Source organism: Hemitrygon akajei, chromosome 9 (genome assembly GCF_048418815.1).
Source record: "Hemitrygon akajei chromosome 9, sHemAka1.3, whole genome shotgun sequence".
NCBI classification, from domain to species: domain Eukaryota; kingdom Metazoa; phylum Chordata; class Chondrichthyes; order Myliobatiformes; family Dasyatidae; genus Hemitrygon; species Hemitrygon akajei.
The window spans coordinates 19,772,021-19,794,064 of record NC_133132.1 but is presented as its reverse complement, the minus strand read 5'-3'; the positions used below and the strand labels follow the sequence as shown (position 1 = coordinate 19,794,064).

The following is a 22,044-nucleotide window of genomic DNA, read 5'->3' as shown; positions in this document are numbered from 1 at the left end:
ACCTTTACTGTATGGCATATACATTAACGATTGGATCTGAATGAAGGAGTTAGTTTAGTAACTCTCCAAATCTCATGAAAAGTGGTTGTTATGTTAATAATCCACCCCACAGTTCCATTCTTATAATATAGAATAGGGCCATTCATTCACCAAGTCGACACTGCTTCCATGAACAATTCCATAAACCACTGCAACGTCTGCGTTCGAACAAGCCCACCTACACCAAGAGTAACGTACAACAGCCACAGTTACAGCAGTTAACCTATTAACCAGTGAAGTTTTCCTATGTGGGAGGAAACGGGACTAACTGGGGGAACCTCACAAAATTATAGTGGGAGTGGCAAACCCTACTCAAACCGCAGCCAAGGTCAGGATCAAACTTAAGCCACTGGAGGAACATGATGTCAGTAGGTGGAGAGCAAGTATGAGAGGTTGCTACTGTGGAGCATAAGGTGCCACCATTTCTATCTCCTCTAGGATGACGGCATTGCTTAGGAAGGGCAGAGACTTCACAACATGACAGTGTTTTCATCAGGTGGGATGCCAAACTCCACACAACAGAGAACATTTGGAAGAATCATTTGGTGATAACTGAAGAAAGCACAGGTAAGGAGCAGCATAAAAACACAGAAAAACTTGATACAATACTTGGCCTGTCAGGACAAATACATGAGATAATTAGGAGTCCGTGTCGAAGTTTATACGGCAGGATTGTATAGAGCCAGAGCAGCATTCCATCTACTCTGAAAGTAACTCACCAGCATTCTGGCTTCTGCTTCCACAAGGCACTTGATCACCACTATCAACTTAATCTCCAGTTTGAGCAAGGTTGACTTCTACAGAGGTATCTCACTAGAGCCCACTGCAGCCTTCAATCAACAAACATCAGCTTTCCAGAAGGTTCTGCTTGCATTGGCAAAGATCTGGAGCCATACAGTGAGTCATGCTCATGCGATCTGGACTGCAACATTTCCGTACTTTATTTTGTTCACTTCTGGCACTGTAGTGTTTAAAAGTTCGGACACCCTGAAGCATGTCGGCACACATCACCGGTCTCAAGCAACACTGTCATTTGTTGCCCACATCTACTTCTCACAGACTGCCATCTTATCCAAGGTGGGAACCACCTCAGTCCATTACCTTCCCCACCAGCAAAGCTGGCACAAAAAGGCAGCACTTGGGGCTTTTCAGTGCAGTGAGTTTCATTTAAATTCATATATCGTTTTACTTTTTCAAAATTAAAATTATGCTTAATGTTTAACATTTTTCATTAAACATATTCTGCTAAGGAAAGAACCTTTGTTTAACATTTACTTTTAATGTAAAAGCCAAATATCTGGCAAAGCCATCATGAAGATACTGCAGGAAGTGGAGCTAATGGATCGTGCAGCTTGACAGGGTAATCATAAAATACTCGTTTAAATCCTTATAGCACGAAGGTGGCAGCCTAGAAATTCAAAACATCCAGAGAAATCCAAACACCAGAATCGGGAAACAGGCAGAGTCGATATTCAGATGGACAGAGTGCAGATACGAATGCTGGAAAGGCTCAGGAAAATTCACTGGCACAACCTGGAAACAAACAGGTGAAAACACAGGACTAAAATACACTGAGCAATAAACAGAGAGGCAGATGATAGGTGGAGCACAATGAGACAGAAGTGGCAGCAAAACAGGTAATAATGAGAAGCAGATGAGAGACGGAGTACTCAGTGATCCAGGGGCCGGAGTAGAGCAGGAGCGGGGACAGGAGCACATGGCAATACAAAATCACAGACTGACAGCCAGGGGAAACACACCAAAAGACAACGTTCAACTGGAGGTACTGACGTGCTCACACTCAAGATTAACCTTTCAAATGGTTTCTACCATGTCAGGAGCTGATGCTGTTCTTCATGGTTAACATAACATGGAGGTGCAAAAGTTATTTCCCAGTTATCCTCAAGTTTTCTCAAACAGTTTTCTGAAGACAGCTGTACTAGGACAGTCACTGATACTCTTAGCTTCACCACCATCAGCCCATGGGAGCAGCACAGAGGGCACAGGCAGCTTTCTACACCATGAGCTCCCTTTTTGCACAGGCATTCAAAGAGTGTATTCATATCTGTTGTGTATGAGGCCATTACCACAACAGTATCATTAATAAAAATGCTGGAGTCGGGAGCTATGTTAACAGGGTTCTTTACTAACTAAAACAAAACTGAACACATACATACATATCAAAGTGCGTATGCTCAATAACATGTTACTACGACATAAAATAGTCCCATATTATACAGCAAGCTATATGGTACACTCCTCCCCTTTTATTTAAAAACTGTATCAACTTTTTTTACGCTAAACAAATACTATATGTGTACTCTTAATATACAAACGCCCACCCACTGTTTAATTAGCAACTTAATAATGTGAAATTATAACAAAGTAAAGTAATTCTAATAATTATAACTCAAGTCTTTTTTTGGGGGGGGGGGGTCTTCTCTGCTCCTCTGAGTAATGTCTGTCAATAAACTTGTTTGTTTTAATACTGATTTCCATATAAAGGTCATGAAAAGTTGACCTCTGAGCACAGGGAGTTTCCATGGTCTGCTTCAAAGATGACTTGCCACCAACAAAAGCAGCTGTCTCTGCTAGTTATTCAAAAGTCCGGGCAAACCAATGACTCACAGAAAGGTCAGTACTTTACCAGTAGTCTTTCACCATTTGGTTTGGCAGGTGATCAAAATCCTGTTGTTTGTTCCACTGTTCTTAAACTGCTGTTAAAGTACAGTTTTGCTGATATTAAGGATTACCTGCAGTGCTGTCTGTCTGGCTAAAGAGGGAGAATTCCTTCAGATGCACAGTCATCACAGTGTGAAAATACAACAATAGAAACCTCAGTTTGCTGCCAGAATTCGCCTCTGTTTTGATGCTGTTTCCCAACTTCTTTGTGAAAAATAAAACACATTGGCTGAGGATTCAAAATATGTACGTGGAAAAGAAACTTACACACAAAGGATTAAGGGTATGATTCTCAATGGAGAAAAAAATTGGTTCAAGATTTACTTTGTGAGAAAGCTGTTCTGTTTGAATGGAATTGATTTTGTCCTCTGTTAGGTTTACCTTCTTCCCCAGCAACCTGGTTTCCCTTTATTTCACTACCCTCAGTAATTTCTCCAAGGCTGGTTGCTAAATTGTGGGTGGCGACCATAGCGACAACGAACAAAGTAAGGTGGGTATCGCTGTCTTCTGTGAGGAGTGCGATGTTGCTGATTTTGATAATCTTGGTTTTCTCCATCTGTTGCTGTCTCTGCTCCACCTCCTTTCTCTCCACCTTCAATGTTCTGTTGGTAATTACGTGGTGGACCTCGGTGGCAGGGGTTGCAGCAACGATAATGATGTCTGTCCACGGCATATCGGTTGCCTTGGACTGGATCTCCTCCGGGACCAGTTACGTTTGCTGCTTCTGCCCCCTCTTCACATTCCACTGCGTCGAACTCCACAGTTCCACCATCTCCAACGCTGCGGAGGTATTTCCGCGGGTTATTCTTTTTTATAACAGTCTGATGTGCAAACACATCTTCCTTTGTATCATTCCTGTTGATGAATCCATATCCATTTCATACGTTGAACCACTTTACTGTTCCAAGAACCTTAGTTGCGATGACTTTCTTCTCCCCATGGGATTTGGCTTTGTCTGGCTGTTGCTGCTGATGCTGTTCAGATTGCTGTTCTGTCTCGGCCTCGCTCACGGTGTGGACAGACTGTGTGAGGTGATTGCTGTTCTGTCTCGGCCTCGCTCACGGTGTGGACAGACTGTGTGAGGTGATTGCTGTTCTGTCTCGGCCTCGCTCACGGTGTGGATAGACTGCATGAGGTGGTTGCTGTTCTGTCTCGGCCTCGCTCACGGTGTGGACAGACTGTGTGAGGTGGTTGCTGCTCCGACTCGGCCTCGCTCACGGTGTGGATAGACTGCATGAGGTGGTTGCTGTTCTGTCTCGGCCTCGCTCACGGTGTGGATAGACTGCGTGAGGTGGTTGCTGTTCTGTCTCGGCCTCGCTCACGGTGTGGATAGACTGCATGAGGTGGTTGCTGTTCTGTCTCGGCCTCGCTCACGGTGTGGACAGACTGTGTGAGGTGGTTGCTGTTCTGTCTCGGCCTCGCTCACGGTGTGGACAGACTGTGTGAGGTGGTTGCTGTTCTGTCTCAGCCTCGCTCACGGTGTGGACAGACTGTGTGAGGTGATTGCTGCTCCGACTCGGCCTCGCTCACGGTGTGGACAGACTGTGTGAGGTGGTTGCTGTTCTGTCTCGGCCTCGCTCACGGTGTGGACAGACTGTGTGAGGTGGTTGCTGTTCTGTCTCGGCCTCGCTCACGGTGTGGACAGACTGTGTGAGGTGGTTGCTGTTCTGTCTCGGCCTCGCTCACGGTGTGGACAGACTGTGTGAGGTGGTTGCTGTTCTGTCTCGGCCTCGCTCACGGTGTGGACAGACTGTGAGCTGATTGCTGTTCTGTCTCGGCCTCGCTCACGGTGTGGACAGGCTGTGTGAGGTGGTTGCTGTTCTGTCTCGGCCTCGCTCACGGTGTGGACAGACTGTGTGAGGTGGTTGCTGTTCTGTCTCGGCCTCGCTCACGGTGTGGACAGACTGTGTGAGGTGGTTGCTGTTCTGTCTCGGCCTCGCTCACGGTGTGGACAGACTGTGTGAGGTGGTTGCTGTTCTGTCTCGGCCTCGCTCACGGTGTGGACAGGCTGTGTGAGGTGGTTGCTGTTCTGTCTCGGCCTCGCTCACGGTGTGGATAGACTGCGTGAGGTGATTGCTGTTCTGTCTCGGCCTCGCTCACGGTGTGGACAGACTGTGTGAGGTGGTTGCTGTTCTGTCTCGGCCTCGCTCACGGTGTGGACAGACTGTGTGAGGTGGTTGCTGTTCTGTCTCGGCCTCGCTCACGGTGTGGACAGACTGTGTGAGGTGGTTGCTGTTCTGTCTCGGCCTCGCTCACGGTGTGGACAGACTGTGTGAGGTGATTGCTGCTCCGACTCGGCCTCGCTCACGGTGTGGACAGGCTGTGTGAGGTGGTTGCTGCTCCGACTCGGCCTCGATCACGGTGTGGACAGGCTGTGTGAGGTGGTTGCTGTTCTGTCTCGGCCTCGCTCACGGTGTGGACAGGCTGCGTGAGGTGATTGCTGTTCTGTCTCGGCCTCGCTCACGGTGTGGATAGACTGCATGAGGTGGTTGCTGTTCTGTCTCGGCCTCGCTCACGGTGTGGACAGACTGTGTGAGGTGGTTGCTGCTCCGACTCGGCCTCGATCACGGTGTGGACAGGCTGTGTGAGGTGGTTGCTGTTCTGTCTCGGCCTCGCTCACGGTGTGGACAGGCTGCGTGAGGTGATTGCTGTTCTGTCTCGGCCTCGCTCACGGTGTGGATAGACTGCATGAGGTGGTTGCTGTTCTGTCTCGGCCTCGCTCACGGTGTGGACAGACTGCGTGAGGTGATTGCTGTTCTGTCTCGGCCTCGCTCACGGTGTGGACAGGCTGTGTGAGGTGATTGCTATTCTGTCTCGGCCTCGCTCACGGTGTGGACAGACTGCGTGAGGTGATTGCTGTTCTGTCTCGGCCTCGCTCACGGTGTGGACAGACTGCGTGAGGTGATTGCTGTTCTGTCTCGGCCTCGCTCACGGTGTGGACAGACTGTGTGAGGTGATTGCTGTTCTGTCTCGGCCTCGCTCACGGTGTGGACAGACTGTGTGAGGTGATTGCTGTTCTGTCTCGGCCTCGCTCACGGTGTGGACAGACTGTGTGAGGTGATTGCTGTTCTGTCTCGGCCTCGCTCACGGTGTGGACAGGCTGTGTGAGGTGGTTGCTGTTCTGTCTCGGCCTCGCTCACGGTGTGGACAGACTGTGTGAGGTGGTTGCTGTTCTGTCTCGGCCTCGCTCACGGTGTGGATAGACTGCATGAGGTGGTTGCTGTTCTGTCTCGGCCTCGCTCACGGTGTGGACAGACTGTGTGAGGTGATTGCTGTTCTGTCTCGGCCTCGCTCACGGTGTGGATAGACTGCATGAGGTGGTTGCTGTTCTGTCTCGGCCTCGCTCACGGTGTGGACAGACTGCGTGAGGTGATTGCTGCTCCGACTCGGCCTCGCTCACGGTGTGGACAGACTGTGTGAGGTGGTTGCTGTTCTGTCTCGGCCTCGCTCACGGTGTGGACAGACTGCGTGAGGTGATTGCTGTTCTGTCTCGGCCTCGCTCACGGTGTGGACAGACTGTGTGAGGTGATTGCTGTTCTGTCTCGGCCTCGCTCACGGTGTGGACAGACTGTGTGAGGTGGTTGCTGTTCTGTCTCGGCCTCGCTCACGGTGTGGATAGACTGCCTGAGGTGGTTGCTGTTCTGTCTCGGCCTCGATCACGGTGTGGACAGGCTGCGTGAGGTGATTGCTGTTCTGTCTCGGCCTCGCTCACGGTGTGGACAGACTGTGTGAGGTGGTTGCTGTTCTGTCTCGGCCTCGCTCACGGTGTGGACAGACTGTGTGAGGTGGTTGCTGTTCTGTCTCGGCCTCGCTCACGGTGTGGACAGACTGTGTGAGGTGGTTGCTGTTCTGTCTCGGCCTCGCTCATGGTGTGGACAGACTGTGTGAGGTGGTTGCTGTTCTGTCTCGGCCTCGCTCACGGTGTGGACAGACTGCGTGAGGTGGTTGCTGTTCTGTCTCGGCCTCGCTCACGGTGTGGACAGACTGTGTGAGGTGGTTGCTGCTCTGACTCGGCCTCGCTCACGGTGTGGACAGACTGTGTGAGGTGGTTGCTGTTCTGTCTCGGCCTCGCTCACGGTGTGGACAGACTGTGTGAGGTGGTTGCTGTTCTGTCTCGGCCTCGCTCACGGTGTGGACAGACTGCGTGAGGTGGTTGCTGTTCTGTCTCGGCCTCGCTCACGGTGTGGACAGACTGTGTGAGGTGGTTGCTGCTCTGACTCGGCCTCGCTCACGGTGTGGACAGACTGTGTGAGGTGGTTGCTGTTCTGTCTCGGCCTCGCTCACGGTGTGGACAGACTGTGTGAGGTGGTTGCTGTTCTGTCTCGGCCTCGCTCACGGTGTGGACAGACTGTGTGAGGTGGTTGCTGTTCTGTCTCGGCCTCGCTCACGGTGTGGACAGACTGTGTGAGGTGGTTGCTGTTCTGTCTCGGCCTCGCTCACGGTGTGGACAGACTGTGTGAGGTGGTTGCTGTTCTGTCTCGGCCTCGCTCACGGTGTGGACAGACTGCGTGAGGTGGTTGCTGTTCTGTCTCGGCCTCGCTCACGGTGTGGATAGACTGTGTGAGGTGGTTGCTGTTCTGTCTCGGCCTCGCTCACGGTGTGGATAGACTGCATGAGGTGGTTGCTGTTCTGTCTCGGCCTCGCTCACGGTGTGGACAGACTGCGTGAGGTGATTGCTGTTCTGTCTCGGCCTCGCTCACGGTGTGGACAGACTGCGTGAGGTGATTGCTGTTCTGTCTCGGCCTCGCTCACGGTGTGGACAGACTGCGTGAGGTGGTTGCTGTTCTGTCTTGGCCTCGATCACGGTGTGGACAGGCTGCGTGAGGTGATTGCTGTTCTGTCTTGGCCTCGCTCACGGTGTGGACAGACTGTGTGAGGTGATTGCTGCTCCGACTCGGCCTCGCTCACGGTGTGGACAGACTGTGTGAGGTGGTTGCTGTTCTGTCTCGGCCTCGCTCACGGTGTGGACAGACTGTGTGAGGTGGTTGCTGTTCTGTCTCGGCCTCGCTCACGGTGTGGACAGACTGTGTGAGGTGGTTGCTGTTCTGTCTCGGCCTCGCTCACGGTGTGGACAGACTGTGTGAGGTGGTTGCTGTTCTGTCTCGGCCTCGCTCACGGTGTGGACAGACTGTGAGCTGATTGCTGTTCTGTCTCGGCCTCGCTCACGGTGTGGACAGGCTGTGTGAGGTGGTTGCTGTTCTGTCTCGGCCTCGCTCACGGTGTGGACAGACTGTGTGAGGTGGTTGCTGTTCTGTCTCGGCCTCGCTCACGGTGTGGACAGACTGTGTGAGGTGGTTGCTGTTCTGTCTCGGCCTCGCTCACGGTGTGGACAGACTGTGTGAGGTGGTTGCTGTTCTGTCTCGGCCTCGCTCACGGTGTGGACAGGCTGTGTGAGGTGGTTGCTGTTCTGTCTCGGCCTCGCTCACGGTGTGGATAGACTGCGTGAGGTGATTGCTGTTCTGTCTCGGCCTCGCTCACGGTGTGGACAGACTGTGTGAGGTGGTTGCTGTTCTGTCTCGGCCTCGCTCACGGTGTGGACAGACTGTGTGAGGTGGTTGCTGTTCTGTCTCGGCCTCGCTCACGGTGTGGACAGACTGTGTGAGGTGGTTGCTGTTCTGTCTCGGCCTCGCTCACGGTGTGGACAGACTGTGTGAGGTGATTGCTGCTCCGACTCGGCCTCGCTCACGGTGTGGACAGGCTGTGTGAGGTGGTTGCTGCTCCGACTCGGCCTCGATCACGGTGTGGACAGGCTGTGTGAGGTGGTTGCTGTTCTGTCTCGGCCTCGCTCACGGTGTGGACAGGCTGCGTGAGGTGATTGCTGTTCTGTCTCGGCCTCGCTCACGGTGTGGATAGACTGCATGAGGTGGTTGCTGTTCTGTCTCGGCCTCGCTCACGGTGTGGACAGACTGTGTGAGGTGGTTGCTGCTCCGACTCGGCCTCGATCACGGTGTGGACAGGCTGTGTGAGGTGGTTGCTGTTCTGTCTCGGCCTCGCTCACGGTGTGGACAGGCTGCGTGAGGTGATTGCTGTTCTGTCTCGGCCTCGCTCACGGTGTGGATAGACTGCATGAGGTGGTTGCTGTTCTGTCTCGGCCTCGCTCACGGTGTGGACAGACTGCGTGAGGTGATTGCTGTTCTGTCTCGGCCTCGCTCACGGTGTGGACAGGCTGTGTGAGGTGATTGCTGTTCTGTCTCGGCCTCGCTCACGGTGTGGACAGACTGCGTGAGGTGATTGCTGTTCTGTCTCGGCCTCGCTCACGGTGTGGACAGACTGCGTGAGGTGATTGCTGTTCTGTCTCGGCCTCGCTCACGGTGTGGACAGACTGTGTGAGGTGATTGCTGTTCTGTCTCGGCCTCGCTCACGGTGTGGACAGACTGTGTGAGGTGATTGCTGTTCTGTCTCGGCCTCGCTCACGGTGTGGACAGACTGTGTGAGGTGATTGCTGTTCTGTCTCGGCCTCGCTCACGGTGTGGACAGGCTGTGTGAGGTGGTTGCTGTTCTGTCTCGGCCTCGCTCACGGTGTGGACAGACTGTGTGAGGTGGTTGCTGTTCTGTCTCGGCCTCGCTCACGGTGTGGATAGACTGCATGAGGTGGTTGCTGTTCTGTCTCGGCCTCGCTCACGGTGTGGACAGACTGTGTGAGGTGATTGCTGTTCTGTCTCGGCCTCGCTCACGGTGTGGATAGACTGCATGAGGTGGTTGCTGTTCTGTCTCGGCCTCGCTCACGGTGTGGACAGACTGCGTGAGGTGATTGCTGCTCCGACTCGGCCTCGCTCACGGTGTGGACAGACTGTGTGAGGTGGTTGCTGTTCTGTCTCGGCCTCGCTCACGGTGTGGACAGACTGCGTGAGGTGATTGCTGTTCTGTCTCGGCCTCGCTCACGGTGTGGACAGACTGTGTGAGGTGATTGCTGTTCTGTCTCGGCCTCGCTCACGGTGTGGACAGACTGTGTGAGGTGGTTGCTGTTCTGTCTCGGCCTCGCTCACGGTGTGGATAGACTGCCTGAGGTGGTTGCTGTTCTGTCTCGGCCTCGATCACGGTGTGGACAGGCTGCGTGAGGTGATTGCTGTTCTGTCTCGGCCTCGCTCACGGTGTGGACAGACTGTGTGAGGTGGTTGCTGTTCTGTCTCGGCCTCGCTCACGGTGTGGACAGACTGTGTGAGGTGGTTGCTGTTCTGTCTCGGCCTCGCTCACGGTGTGGACAGACTGTGTGAGGTGGTTGCTGTTCTGTCTCGGCCTCGCTCATGGTGTGGACAGACTGTGTGAGGTGGTTGCTGTTCTGTCTCGGCCTCGCTCACGGTGTGGACAGACTGCGTGAGGTGGTTGCTGTTCTGTCTCGGCCTCGCTCACGGTGTGGACAGACTGTGTGAGGTGGTTGCTGCTCTGACTCGGCCTCGCTCACGGTGTGGACAGACTGTGTGAGGTGGTTGCTGTTCTGTCTCGGCCTCGCTCACGGTGTGGACAGACTGTGTGAGGTGGTTGCTGTTCTGTCTCGGCCTCGCTCACGGTGTGGACAGACTGCGTGAGGTGGTTGCTGTTCTGTCTCGGCCTCGCTCACGGTGTGGACAGACTGTGTGAGGTGGTTGCTGCTCTGACTCGGCCTCGCTCACGGTGTGGACAGACTGTGTGAGGTGGTTGCTGTTCTGTCTCGGCCTCGCTCACGGTGTGGACAGACTGTGTGAGGTGGTTGCTGTTCTGTCTCGGCCTCGCTCACGGTGTGGACAGACTGTGTGAGGTGGTTGCTGTTCTGTCTCGGCCTCGCTCACGGTGTGGACAGACTGTGTGAGGTGGTTGCTGTTCTGTCTCGGCCTCGCTCACGGTGTGGACAGACTGTGTGAGGTGGTTGCTGTTCTGTCTCGGCCTCGCTCACGGTGTGGACAGACTGCGTGAGGTGGTTGCTGTTCTGTCTCGGCCTCGCTCACGGTGTGGATAGACTGTGTGAGGTGGTTGCTGTTCTGTCTCGGCCTCGCTCACGGTGTGGATAGACTGCATGAGGTGGTTGCTGTTCTGTCTCGGCCTCGCTCACGGTGTGGACAGACTGCGTGAGGTGATTGCTGTTCTGTCTCGGCCTCGCTCACGGTGTGGACAGACTGCGTGAGGTGATTGCTGTTCTGTCTCGGCCTCGCTCACGGTGTGGACAGACTGCGTGAGGTGGTTGCTGTTCTGTCTTGGCCTCGATCACGGTGTGGACAGGCTGCGTGAGGTGATTGCTGTTCTGTCTTGGCCTCGCTCACGGTGTGGACAGACTGTGTGAGGTGATTGCTGTTCTGTCTTGGCCTCGATCACGGTGTGGACAGGCTGCGTGAGGTGGTTACAGCTCGGGCTGGTCTGAGGTGGGGGCTCCTGTGCTCTCTCTGCTTCTTTCTTCCCTCTAATATAATTTCTTTCCACTTTTTCTGTCTCTAGTTGCAGAAAAAGCTCTGCATTTTGTATTCTGTCCTTGTATTGTTGATCTAGTTTCTTCATCCTGTTCTGATACTCCTGCAAGATTCCTTCCCATAACTGCTGTAGCTGCCTTTTGAGAGATGTTAATTTCTCCTGGTACATCTGCTCTTTTACTTCCAGGTAGTCTTCATCATCCTGCTTATCTGTCTCCCTGTCGATGCTGTCCGGCTCCTCCTCGTCATTGTAATAGTCGTGAATGGGTGAGAGGAGAGCTGCGGACATCTTCCCCGCCGAGCTGTCCTCCTTTGTTGACACATCTAGTGCCTTGATGGTGTGCCAATCCAACTGGATTTTCCTGAGGCATTCACGTCCCAACAACGGTGGTCCTCCATTTTCTAGTGCATAGAGGATCAGCTGCTGGGTTTTGTCTCCATGGGTCACTGTCCCTTCGGGACGCACTCTCTGTTCTGTGTAAGTCTTTAGCAGTAGTTTAGTTCGTTTCAGAGGTATGTGAGAAAACAGTTGTTTGTAGTCATGTACAGAGATCACTGTTAAAGCTGAGCCTGTATCCAACTCCATTTTCAGTCTCACGCCTGCCACTTGCGGAGTAATCCTTATTACTCTCCGATCATCTGTCTCTTCCACGCTGTGAAGTGGCAGACAACTCACTTTCGTCCGAGTCAGAACTGCCTTCGTTCATTTTGTTGTATTTTCCTTCCTGGGGTTTCTTGTTTCTCTGTATTTTAGCCCTTTTCCTGCTGTTTACCAGCTTTGCATACTCTGCCAGCGTGGCCCTGCTTGCCACAGTTCCTGCACAGTTTAACACTTCAGATTTCATATGTCTGGTGGGACAAGAGACTGTCTTCCCCAGACTAACGCCGTCAGCCGATCCTGAGGGTTACATACACTTAAACCTAACTGCAGATTAATCAGCTGACAGGATACAGTCAGGCTATTGTGAATTGTCTGGGCAGTCATCAAAGAAACAACCATGACATTGATAGTTCACATTAAGTCAAACAATTTTCAAAAGATTACATTAGTTTTATTTGTCACGTGTACATCAAAACATGTAAACACAGTGAAATGCATAATTCTTGCATCCAGGGATTGTGCTGGGCAGCCTGCAAGTGTTCGGCAGCACCGTTCCTAACTGTTCGTCTTTGGAACGCAGAAGGAAACTGAGACACCTGGAGGAAATCCATGTGATCAGGGATCAGCAGTGGGAATCCGACCCTCATCAGTGACTTTAGTGCCCTAAGGCAACTGCACTAACCACTATGCTACCACGCACTCAGTGCAATTCACCCGGGCAGAAATGCCATGCAATGAGGGGGATAACACTTATCCTCCAAGATCCATCCAAAAGACCGTGTGGTGCCCATGACTATCTCAGAACAAGGGAATAATACGAGTTTGCAGTATATCCTGCTCGTTCTCCTCGATGTTGGCCATGATCCAAACACCTAGTGACTGGAAATTCTTTGCCGTTCATGAATAGGTCTCTGGATTCTGAAATGGAGCCCAAAGTCCAACATGAATGCACTCTAGCAGAGACTGACATTGGTGGTTCAGTGGTAGAATTCTCGCCTGCCACTCTAGCAGAGACGGAAGCCCAACCTAGTGCCTGCCCTAAGTCAAAGAACGAAAAGGAACTAACTTCTCGACGAGTAAAGGCACGAGCAATTTCACTAATTTAGTTGCAAGTAATAAACTAACAGAAATAGCATAAATCGAAATGGCCTTACAGTTAAGAAGTTGAAAGTTACAGTGATATTGGCCAGAACTGTATGAGGTCCAGACAAAGGTTTATGCCTGCAGCTATGGGTTACCGAGGCTGCACATCAGTCTTGTGAACCTTCAGCTTCCATACATACTGATGCTCACTAGGTAGATAGAATTGTGGATTTCTGTGAAGGAAAGAACTTCTTCAGAGCTGATTGTTTCTACCTATGTAGGAGGGAATAGTACGAGTTTGCAGTATATCCTGTAAGTTCTCCTCAAAGTTGACCATGAACTGAACAACAAGTGATTGGAAATTCTTTGCCATTCAGAGAATGCTGATTTTGGTCTACAGTTCAGCATTCAACACCATAATTCCCTCCAGGCTTGACGAGAAGCTCGGAGACCTCAGCCTTCACCCTGCCTTGTGTAGCTGGATCCTGAACTTCCCGTCAGATCACCGGCAAGTGGTAAGAGTGGGCTCCATCACCTCTGCCCCTCTGACCCTCAACACAGGTATCCCTCAGGACTGTGTCCTAAGCCCCCTCCTTTACTCTCTGTATACCCATGACTGTGTCGACACCCACTGCTCCAATCTGATTATTAAATTTGCTGACAACACTACATTGATTGGCCTAATCTCAAATAATAATGAGGCAGCCTACAGAGAGTCATCACCCTGACACAGTGGTGTCAAGAAAACAACCTCTCCCTCAACGCCGCAAAAACAGAGGACATGGTTGTGGACTACAGGAGGAATGGAGACAGGCTAGCCCCCATTGACATCAGTGTATCTGGGGTTGAGAGGGTGAACAACTTTAAGTTCCTCAGCATACACATCACCGAGGATCTCACGTGGTCTGTACATACCGGCTGTGTGGTGAAAAAGGCACAACAGCTCCTCTTTCACCTTCTTGGTTGAAGAAGTTTGGTATGAGCCCCCAAATCCTAAAAACTTTCTACAGGGTCACAATTGAGAGCATCCTGACTGGCTGCATCACTGCCGGGTATGGGAACTGTACCATTTAGGAGTCTTGGAGCTGGCATGCAAGCATGAATTGAATCGATTTTATTTCTTACTTTTTTCATATACATGAGGAGAAAAAATCTTTACGTTACATTTCTGCCTAAATGAGCAATTTAATACCAATCACAGGACTCTGTAAATGTGCAGCGCACCTGTAAATGTGAACTTCCTACTATTCAGGACATTTACAAAGACAGGTGTGTAAAAAGGGCCTGAAGGATCATGGGGGACCTGAGTCACCCCAACCACAAATCGTTCCAGCTACTACCATCTGGGAACCAGTACCACAGCATAATAGTCAGGACCAACAGGATCTGGGACAGTTTCTTCCACCAGGCCGTCAGACTGATTAATTCATGCTGATACAATTTTATTTCTATGTTATACTGACTGTCCTGTGGTACATACTATTTGTTATAAATTACTATAAATTGCTCATTGCTATCGTATCCGCCTCCACCACAGTTGCCAGCAGCCCATTCTCTGTACCTACTTCCGAGCACCTTAAAACTATGCCCTCTCATGCTAGCGAGAAAGCCTCTGACTATCCACATGATCAATGCCTCTCATCGTCTTATACACCTTTATCAGGTCACCTCTCATCCTCCATTGCTCCAAGGAGAAAAGGCCAAGTTCACTCACCCTATTCTCATAAGGAATAGCCCCATTCCTTGTAAATCTCTGCACCCTTCCTATGGTTTCCATATCATTCCTGTAGTGAGGTGACCAGAACTGAGCACAGTACTCCAAGTGGGGTCTGATCAGGGTCCTATATAGCTGCAACATTACCTCTTGGCTGTTAAAACTCAATCCCATGGTGATGAAGGCCAATGCACAGCAGCTCTGAGTGTCCTATGGACTCGGACCCTCTGATCCTCCACACTGCCAAGAGTCTTACCATTAATATGTAAGCTGCCATCATATTTGACACTTACCTGGGTTGAACTCCATCTGTCACATCTCAGCCCAGTTTTGCATCCTATCAATGTCCCGCTGTAACCTCTGACAGCCCTCCACACTGTCCATAACACCACCAACCTTTGTGTCATCAGCTAACCCATCCCTCCGCTTCCTCATCCAGGTCATTTATAAAAATCACAAAGAGTAAGGGTCCCAGAACAGATCTCTGAGACACACCACACCACTGGTCAGCGACCTCCATGCTAAATATGCTCCCTCTACAACCACTCTGCCTTCTGTGGGCAAGCCATTTCTGGATCCGCAAAGCAATGTCTACTGGTACTTGAAGAACCTGGCTCTGTTAAATTCACAAGTATTTTTTCAGCACTATGATACACAAGAATACCAATTCAGATTCTCAATCCAGTATTTATTGGGCCGGAATGTTAGGGAATGTGAAAGGGAGAGAAAGAGGGAGAAATGGGTGAGAAGAAAAGAAACATTTGAGCAAAAACATCAACAACTTCTTTCCTCCCACGGAAGCTGCTCAACCCAGAGTTCTTCCAGCAGATTGCATGCTGATTTATGCTTAAGTACGTTTACCTTTTCTCTTTGTATTTCATTCTTGATCTGAGAGATCTTTATTTTCATGGTGTCTAATTCTTCATCCGGTACTAGTGGAATGGTTGGAGAGTCTGATTCATCTAGATTTTGAAAACTCAGATCGGCGAGAGGAATGTACCACTTACAGTCATACTGCTGGCTCTTCCTATGGTAGAAAGAAAAGCATTCTGATAAGAGGGACTGAGAACGCAAACAAGGCGAGCTTTATTTATCCTTAATGTTTATCCTGTTCAGAGTCAATAGCTCTGCTGTGGTGCTACTGCCATCAGCCCTTAGATTAACATGCTGAATGGGTGCCAACAATGGTAATATCCAAGAAGGGAAATTCTACCTCGCACCTCATGATATTCATCGACATCGCCTACACCGTCAATGTCCTGTGGTTACCACTGGCCAGGAACTGAACTACAGAAGCCATGTACACACAGTAGCAACAAAAGCAGGTCAGAGGCGGAAAATCCAGCAGCAGACAGCTCACCTCCTAACTTGCCAAATCCTGACAAACTGTGAAAATACCAGTATCTCCCAGATTATGACAGATCAAGAAGGAAACTGACTACCTCCTTCTGAAGGGCAATTAAATTCCAGCTCAGTCTGCGACAACCATATAACATCAATAAATAGAAAACTGGGATTATATTTACTGTGGTTCTCACTGTTGGTATAAAACAGGTGATCCCGGATCCCACTCAACCCCACACACCTGCCTTCACACCACATCCTCTGATGCCCTGACCGATCAGGACACTATAAACTTCCGCCTCAAATATACGCACGGACTTGGCCTCCACTGCAGTCTGTGGCAGAGCATCCCACAGATTTACTACACTCTGGCTAAAAAATTCCTCTTTAACTCTGTTCTAAAGGGCTGTTCCCTTATTTGGCAATCAATTCCATTATCCAAATCATGAACAGAAAGAGAGAAAACCAGTGATCCCAATACTGACATTAGTGTCGAAGTAGCTCGAAACCTCATCCTTACATCGGGCCTATAATTTCTTTTCTTTTGCCTTCCTTCCTTCTTAAAGAGTAGAGTGACATTTGCAATCTTGAAAATCATGACCAATGTATCTGTTATCCCTTCAGCAACCTCTTTTAGGACTCTGGAATGTAGTCCACCTTAAGACCTCTGAGTTTGCCTAGCACCTTTTCCTTTGTAATAGCAATGGCACTCACTCCTGCTCCCTGACACTCACGGACTTCTGGCACACTGCTAGTGTCTTCCACAGTGAAGACTGATGCAAAGTACCTATTAAGTTGGGCTGCCATTTCTTTGTCACCCTGACCAGATTTGTTACCTCAGAGTTTTGAAAGAGGTGGCTGAAGAGATTGTGGAGGCATTAGCAAAAGTCTTTCAAGAATCACTTGAATCTGGAATGGTTTTGGAAGACTGGAAAAATGCAAATGGCACTTCAATCTTGAAGGGAGAGAGACAGCAGAAAGAAAACTGTAGGTCAGTTAATCTGACCTCCATGATTGGAAAGATGGTGAAGTCCATTATTAAGGAATAGTTCCCAGGGTACTTGGAGGCACATGACTAAACAGGTTGTAGTCAGCTCAAGGGAAAATCTTGCCTGATGAATCTGCTGGAATTCCCATGGTGGGAGAGTCTAAGACCAGAGGACACAGTGTCAGAATAGAGGGGCGTCCTTGTAAAACAGAGATGAGGAGAGATTAATTTAACCAGCGTGTGGTGAATCTGTGGAATTCTTTGCCATAGACAGCTGTGGATTCCAAGTCTTTATGTATGTTTAAGGCAGAGGTTGATAAGATTCTTGATTGGTCAGGGTGTGAAGGGATACAGGGAGAAGGCAGGAGATTGAGGCAGAGGGGAAAACTGGATCAGCAATGAAGAAATGGCAGAGCAGACTCAATGGGCCAAATGGCCTAATTCTGCTCCTATATCTTATGGTCTTATGGTTAGGAAGTCTTGGACAGGTGGGGTACACAGAGTGCAAATAAGGTTGGTGCAATTTAGAAGTGATCTAAGGAGAAATTTCTATATTCAGAGTGTGGATAATCTTAGGAATTCTCTCACTCGCATCTGTGATGGCTTTCTTGAGCAGCATGTTAGTGAACCTACAAAGGAAAAAGCTATCTTGGATCTAGTCCTGTGCAATGAGACAGGTAAGATTATCGATCTCGTAGTCAGGGATCCTCTTGGAAAGAGTGATCATAGTATGATTGAATTTTGCATACAGATGAAGGATGAAATAGTTAGATCTAAAACTAGTATACTATGCTTGAAAAGGGAGTCTACAACAGGATGAGGGAGGAATTGGCTAATGTGGATTGGGGTCACAGGCTATTTGGTAGGACAGTTGAGGAACAGTGGAATACCTTCAATGAGATTTTTCAGTGTTCAACAAAAGTATATTCTAGTCAAAAGTAAGGACAGTAAGTGTGGGAAGAGCCAGCCTTGGATAACTAAGGAAATAAAAGATAGTATCAAATTAAAAGCTCATTTGTACAAAGTCGCAAAGAGTAGTGGGAGACTGGAGGATTGGGAAAACTTTAAAAAGCAACAAAGAACAACTAAACAAGAAATAAGGAAATGGAAGATAGAGTATGAAAGTAAATTAGCACAAAATATAAAAACAGATAGCATAAGTTTTTATAAATATATAAAGCGGAAGAGGGTGGCTAAAGTCAACGTAGGTTCCTTGGAAAATGAGAAGGGGAAATTGATATTGGGTGATAAAAGGAAATGGCTGAGGTACTGAAAGACTATTTTGTGTCTGTCTTCAAGGTGGAGGACACGTCTAATATGCCAAAGAATGATGTTATGGACGAAGTGGGAGGTGAGGACCTCGATAAAATCACTGTCACTAAAGAGATAGTGAGGAGCAAACTACAGGACCTGAAGGTAGATAAGTCCCCTGGTCCTGATGGGATGCATCCCAGGGTGCTGAGGGAATTGGTGGAGGTTATAATAGACACATTGATAATCATTTATCAAAATTCTCTAGAGTCTGGGCAGTTCCCAGCAGATTGGAAGACAGCAAATGTCATACCACTTTTTAAAAAAGGATGTAGGCAAAAGATGGGCAACTATAGGCCAGTTAGCTTAACATCTGTAGTCGGGAAAATCCTTGAAGCTGTCATTAAGGAAGAAATAGTGAAACATTTAGAAAGGAGTGGTTCCATTAGACAGACGCAGCACGGATTCAGAAAGGGCAGGTCCTGTTTGACAAACTTACTGGAGTTCTTTGAGGACATAATGAGTGCAGTGGATAGAGGGGAACAGGTGGATGTCGTAGACTTGGATTTCCAGAAGGCATTTGATAAGGTGCCACACAAGTGACTTATAAATAAGATATGGATGCATCAAGTCAGAGTATTGTGTGTGTGTGTGTGTGTGTGTGCGTGCGTGCGTGTGTGTGTGTGTGTAGGAGTATATTGGCATGGATAGTGGATTGGTTAACCAATAGAGGGCAGAGAGTTGGTATAAATGGGTGTTTCTCCGGTTGGCAGTCAGTGGTGAATGGGGTGACGCAGGGGTTGGTGCTGGACCCGCAGCTGTTTACCATTTACATTGATGGTTTGGAAGAGGGGACTGAGTGTAGTGTAGTAAAATTTGCTGATGACACTAAACCAAGTGGAAAAGTAAATTGTACAGAGGATGTGGAGAGTCTGCAGAGGGATATAGATGTCACCATGTCAGTGTGGACATGGTGGAGGATTACAAATACCTGGGGATACAAATTGACAATAAATTGGACTGGTCAAAGTACACTGAGGCTGTCTACAAGAAGGGTCAGAGCTGTCTCTACTTCCTGAGGAGACTGAGGTTCTTTAACATCTGCCAGACGATGCTGAGAATGTTCTACGAGTCTGTGGTGGCCAGTGCTATCATGTTTGCTGTTGTGTGCTGGGGCAGCAGGCTGAGGGTAGCAGACACCAACAGAATCAACAAACTCATTCGTAAGGCCAGTGATGTTGTGATGGTGGAACTGGACTCTCTGAAGGTGGTGTCTGAAAAGAGGATGCTGTCGAAGTTGCATGCCATCTTGGACAATGTCTCCCATCCACTCCATAATGTACTGGTTAGGCACAGGAGTACATTCAGCCAGAGACTCATTCCACCGAGATGCAACACTGAGTGTCATAGGAAGTCATTCTTGCCTGTGGCCATCAAACTTTACAACTCCTCCCTCAGAGTGTCAGACACCCTGAGCCAATAGGCTGGTCCTGGACTAATTTCCACTTGGCATTATTTACTTATTATTATTTAATTATTTATGGTTTTATATTGCTATATTTCTTCACTATTCTTGGTTGGCACGACTGTAACGAAACCCAATTTCCCTCGGGATCAATAAAGTATGTCTGTCTGTCTGTCTAGATAGGTTAAGTGAGTGGGCCAAGGTCTGGCAGATGGAATACAACATTGGTAAATGCAAGATCATCCACTTTGGAAGGAATAATAGAAGAGCAGATTAGTATTTAAATGGTGAAAGATTGCAGCATGTTGTTGTGCAGAGGGACTTGGGAGTGCTTGTGCATGAATCGCAAAAAGTTGGCTTGCAGGTGCAACAAGTTATTAAGGCAAATGGAATGTTGGCCTTCATTGCTAGAGGGATTGAATTCAAGAGCAGGGAGGTAATGCTGCAACTGTACAGGATACTGGTGAGGCCACACCTGGAGTACTGTGTGCAGTTCTGGTCTCCATACTTGAGGAAGGATGTACTGGCTTTGGAGGTGGTGCAGAGGAGGTTCATCAGGTTGATTCCAGAGATGAAGGGGTTAACCTATGAGGAGTGATTGAGTTGCCTGAGACTGCATTCACTGGAATTCAGAGGAATTTGAGGGGATCTTATAGAAACATACAAAATTTTGAAAGGGATAGATAAGATAGAAGTAGGAAAGTTATTTCCATTGGTAGGTGAGACTAGAACTGGGGACATTGCCTCAAGATTCAGGGGAGAGATTTAGGACAGAGATTAGGAGAAACTTTTTCCCAGAGAGTGGTGAATCTGTGGAGTTTTCTGCCCAGGAAAGCAGTTGAGGCTTCTTCACTGAATATATTTAAGACCCAGTTAGATAGATTTTCACACAGTAGGGGAATTAAGTGTTATGGGGAAAAGGCAGGTAAATGGAGCTGAGTTTATGGACAGATCAGCCATGATCTTATTGAATGGCGGGGCAGGCTCGATGGGCCGGATGGCCGACTCCCGCTCCTATTTCTTATGTTCTTATCATGGAGGCAATCACACTGATTTCATTCAAACACAGATGGATAGATTTCTGGACACTAAAGGAATCGAAGGATATGATGACAGTGCTTGAAACTGGCAATGAAATCAGTGGCGACAGACATAAAACACAAAAATCATCTATTGTGCCCATTTCAACCGTCATGTAATAGTGAAGTAGCTATTCGTCTGCATCAACCAGAGTTTGATCCTGACTGCAACAATGTCTCTGTGGAGTTTGCATGCTCTCTCTGTAGCCACTGAACATAGCTCAATTCAACACATTGCAGGCCCTATTACCCACGATATTGTGGGACCTTTTAACCCAACCCAAGATGAATCTCACTCTTCCCTCTCACATGGCACTCCTTCTTCCTTTCATCCATGTGCCTATCTAAGAGTCTGTTAAATAGCCTGAACGTATCTTTCTCTCCCACCACCCGTCGGTGTGTTTCATGCATCTACCACTCTGTGTAAAAGAAGTGCCTATAAAATCCACTTCACACTTCCATATAGTGATGCCCCCTTGTCATTAAATCATAGAGCACCACAGCATAGCAACAGGCTCTTCGACCCATCTAATCAATGCTGAACTGTTAAGTCTACCTAGTCCTATTGACCTGCGAGTTTACTACAGCCCTCCAATCCATGTACTTATCCAAACATCTCCTCATTGTTAAAATCCAGCCTGCATCTACCACTTCCTCCACATTTGCACCACCCTCTGAGTAAAGTCGTTCCCCCTCAGGTTCCTTTGAAGTATTGCACTTTTCACTCTTTAACGTTTGACTTCTAGTTCTAGTTTTACATAAACTCAGGGGAAAATACTTGTTAGCATTAACCTTATCGATACTCCTCACTCATAATCTTGTATACCACTAGCCAATTTCCCCTCATTCTCCTACGCTCCAGGGAATAATGTCCTAACCTATTCCTTGTTTCCCAGCAACAAGTCCCGAGAAAATACTTTAAATTTTCTTCATGCTCTTTCAATCTTATTGATGTCAGTGACCAGAACTGCAAGCAATTCTGCAAATTAGGTTTCACCAACATTTTATATAACTTCAACATAACATCTCAACTCCTATATTCCCCATACCTTGATTTATGACAGCCAATGTGTTAAAAACTCTCTTTATAACCCTACCCACCTGTGATGCCACTTTCAAAGTTCAAAGTAAATTTATTTATAAAATATATATATGTCACCATTTCCCACCTTGAGATTCATTTTCTTGTGGACATATACTCAATAAATCCATTACAGAATAATAACCATAATAGAATCAGTGAAAGTCTGCGCCAACTTGGGCATTCAACCAGTGTGCAAAACAAATATGCAAATAAAAAAAAAGAAATAATAGTAATAAATAAATAAATAAACAATAAATATCAAGAACATGAATCAGAGTCAGTTTAAAAATGGAGTTTTACTTTCTGTTTTAAGTCTCAAAGGTTATTGCCGGCAGT

The 22,044-nt window shown here is 48.6% G+C and overlaps 1 protein-coding gene across 2 annotated transcripts in view; it reads right to left on the bottom strand.

The window, feature by feature from the left end:
* LOC140732900 (breakpoint cluster region protein) overlaps positions 1–22,044 on the bottom strand; it is a 381,893-nt gene that overhangs the window by 138,591 nt on the left and 221,258 nt on the right. For both annotated transcript variants that reach the window (XM_073055571.1, XM_073055572.1), the window contains one exon: positions 15,359–15,524. In XM_073055571.1, the coding sequence (XP_072911672.1) occupies positions 15,359–15,524 (166 nt within the window). The remainder of the gene's footprint in view (positions 1–15,358; positions 15,525–22,044) is intronic.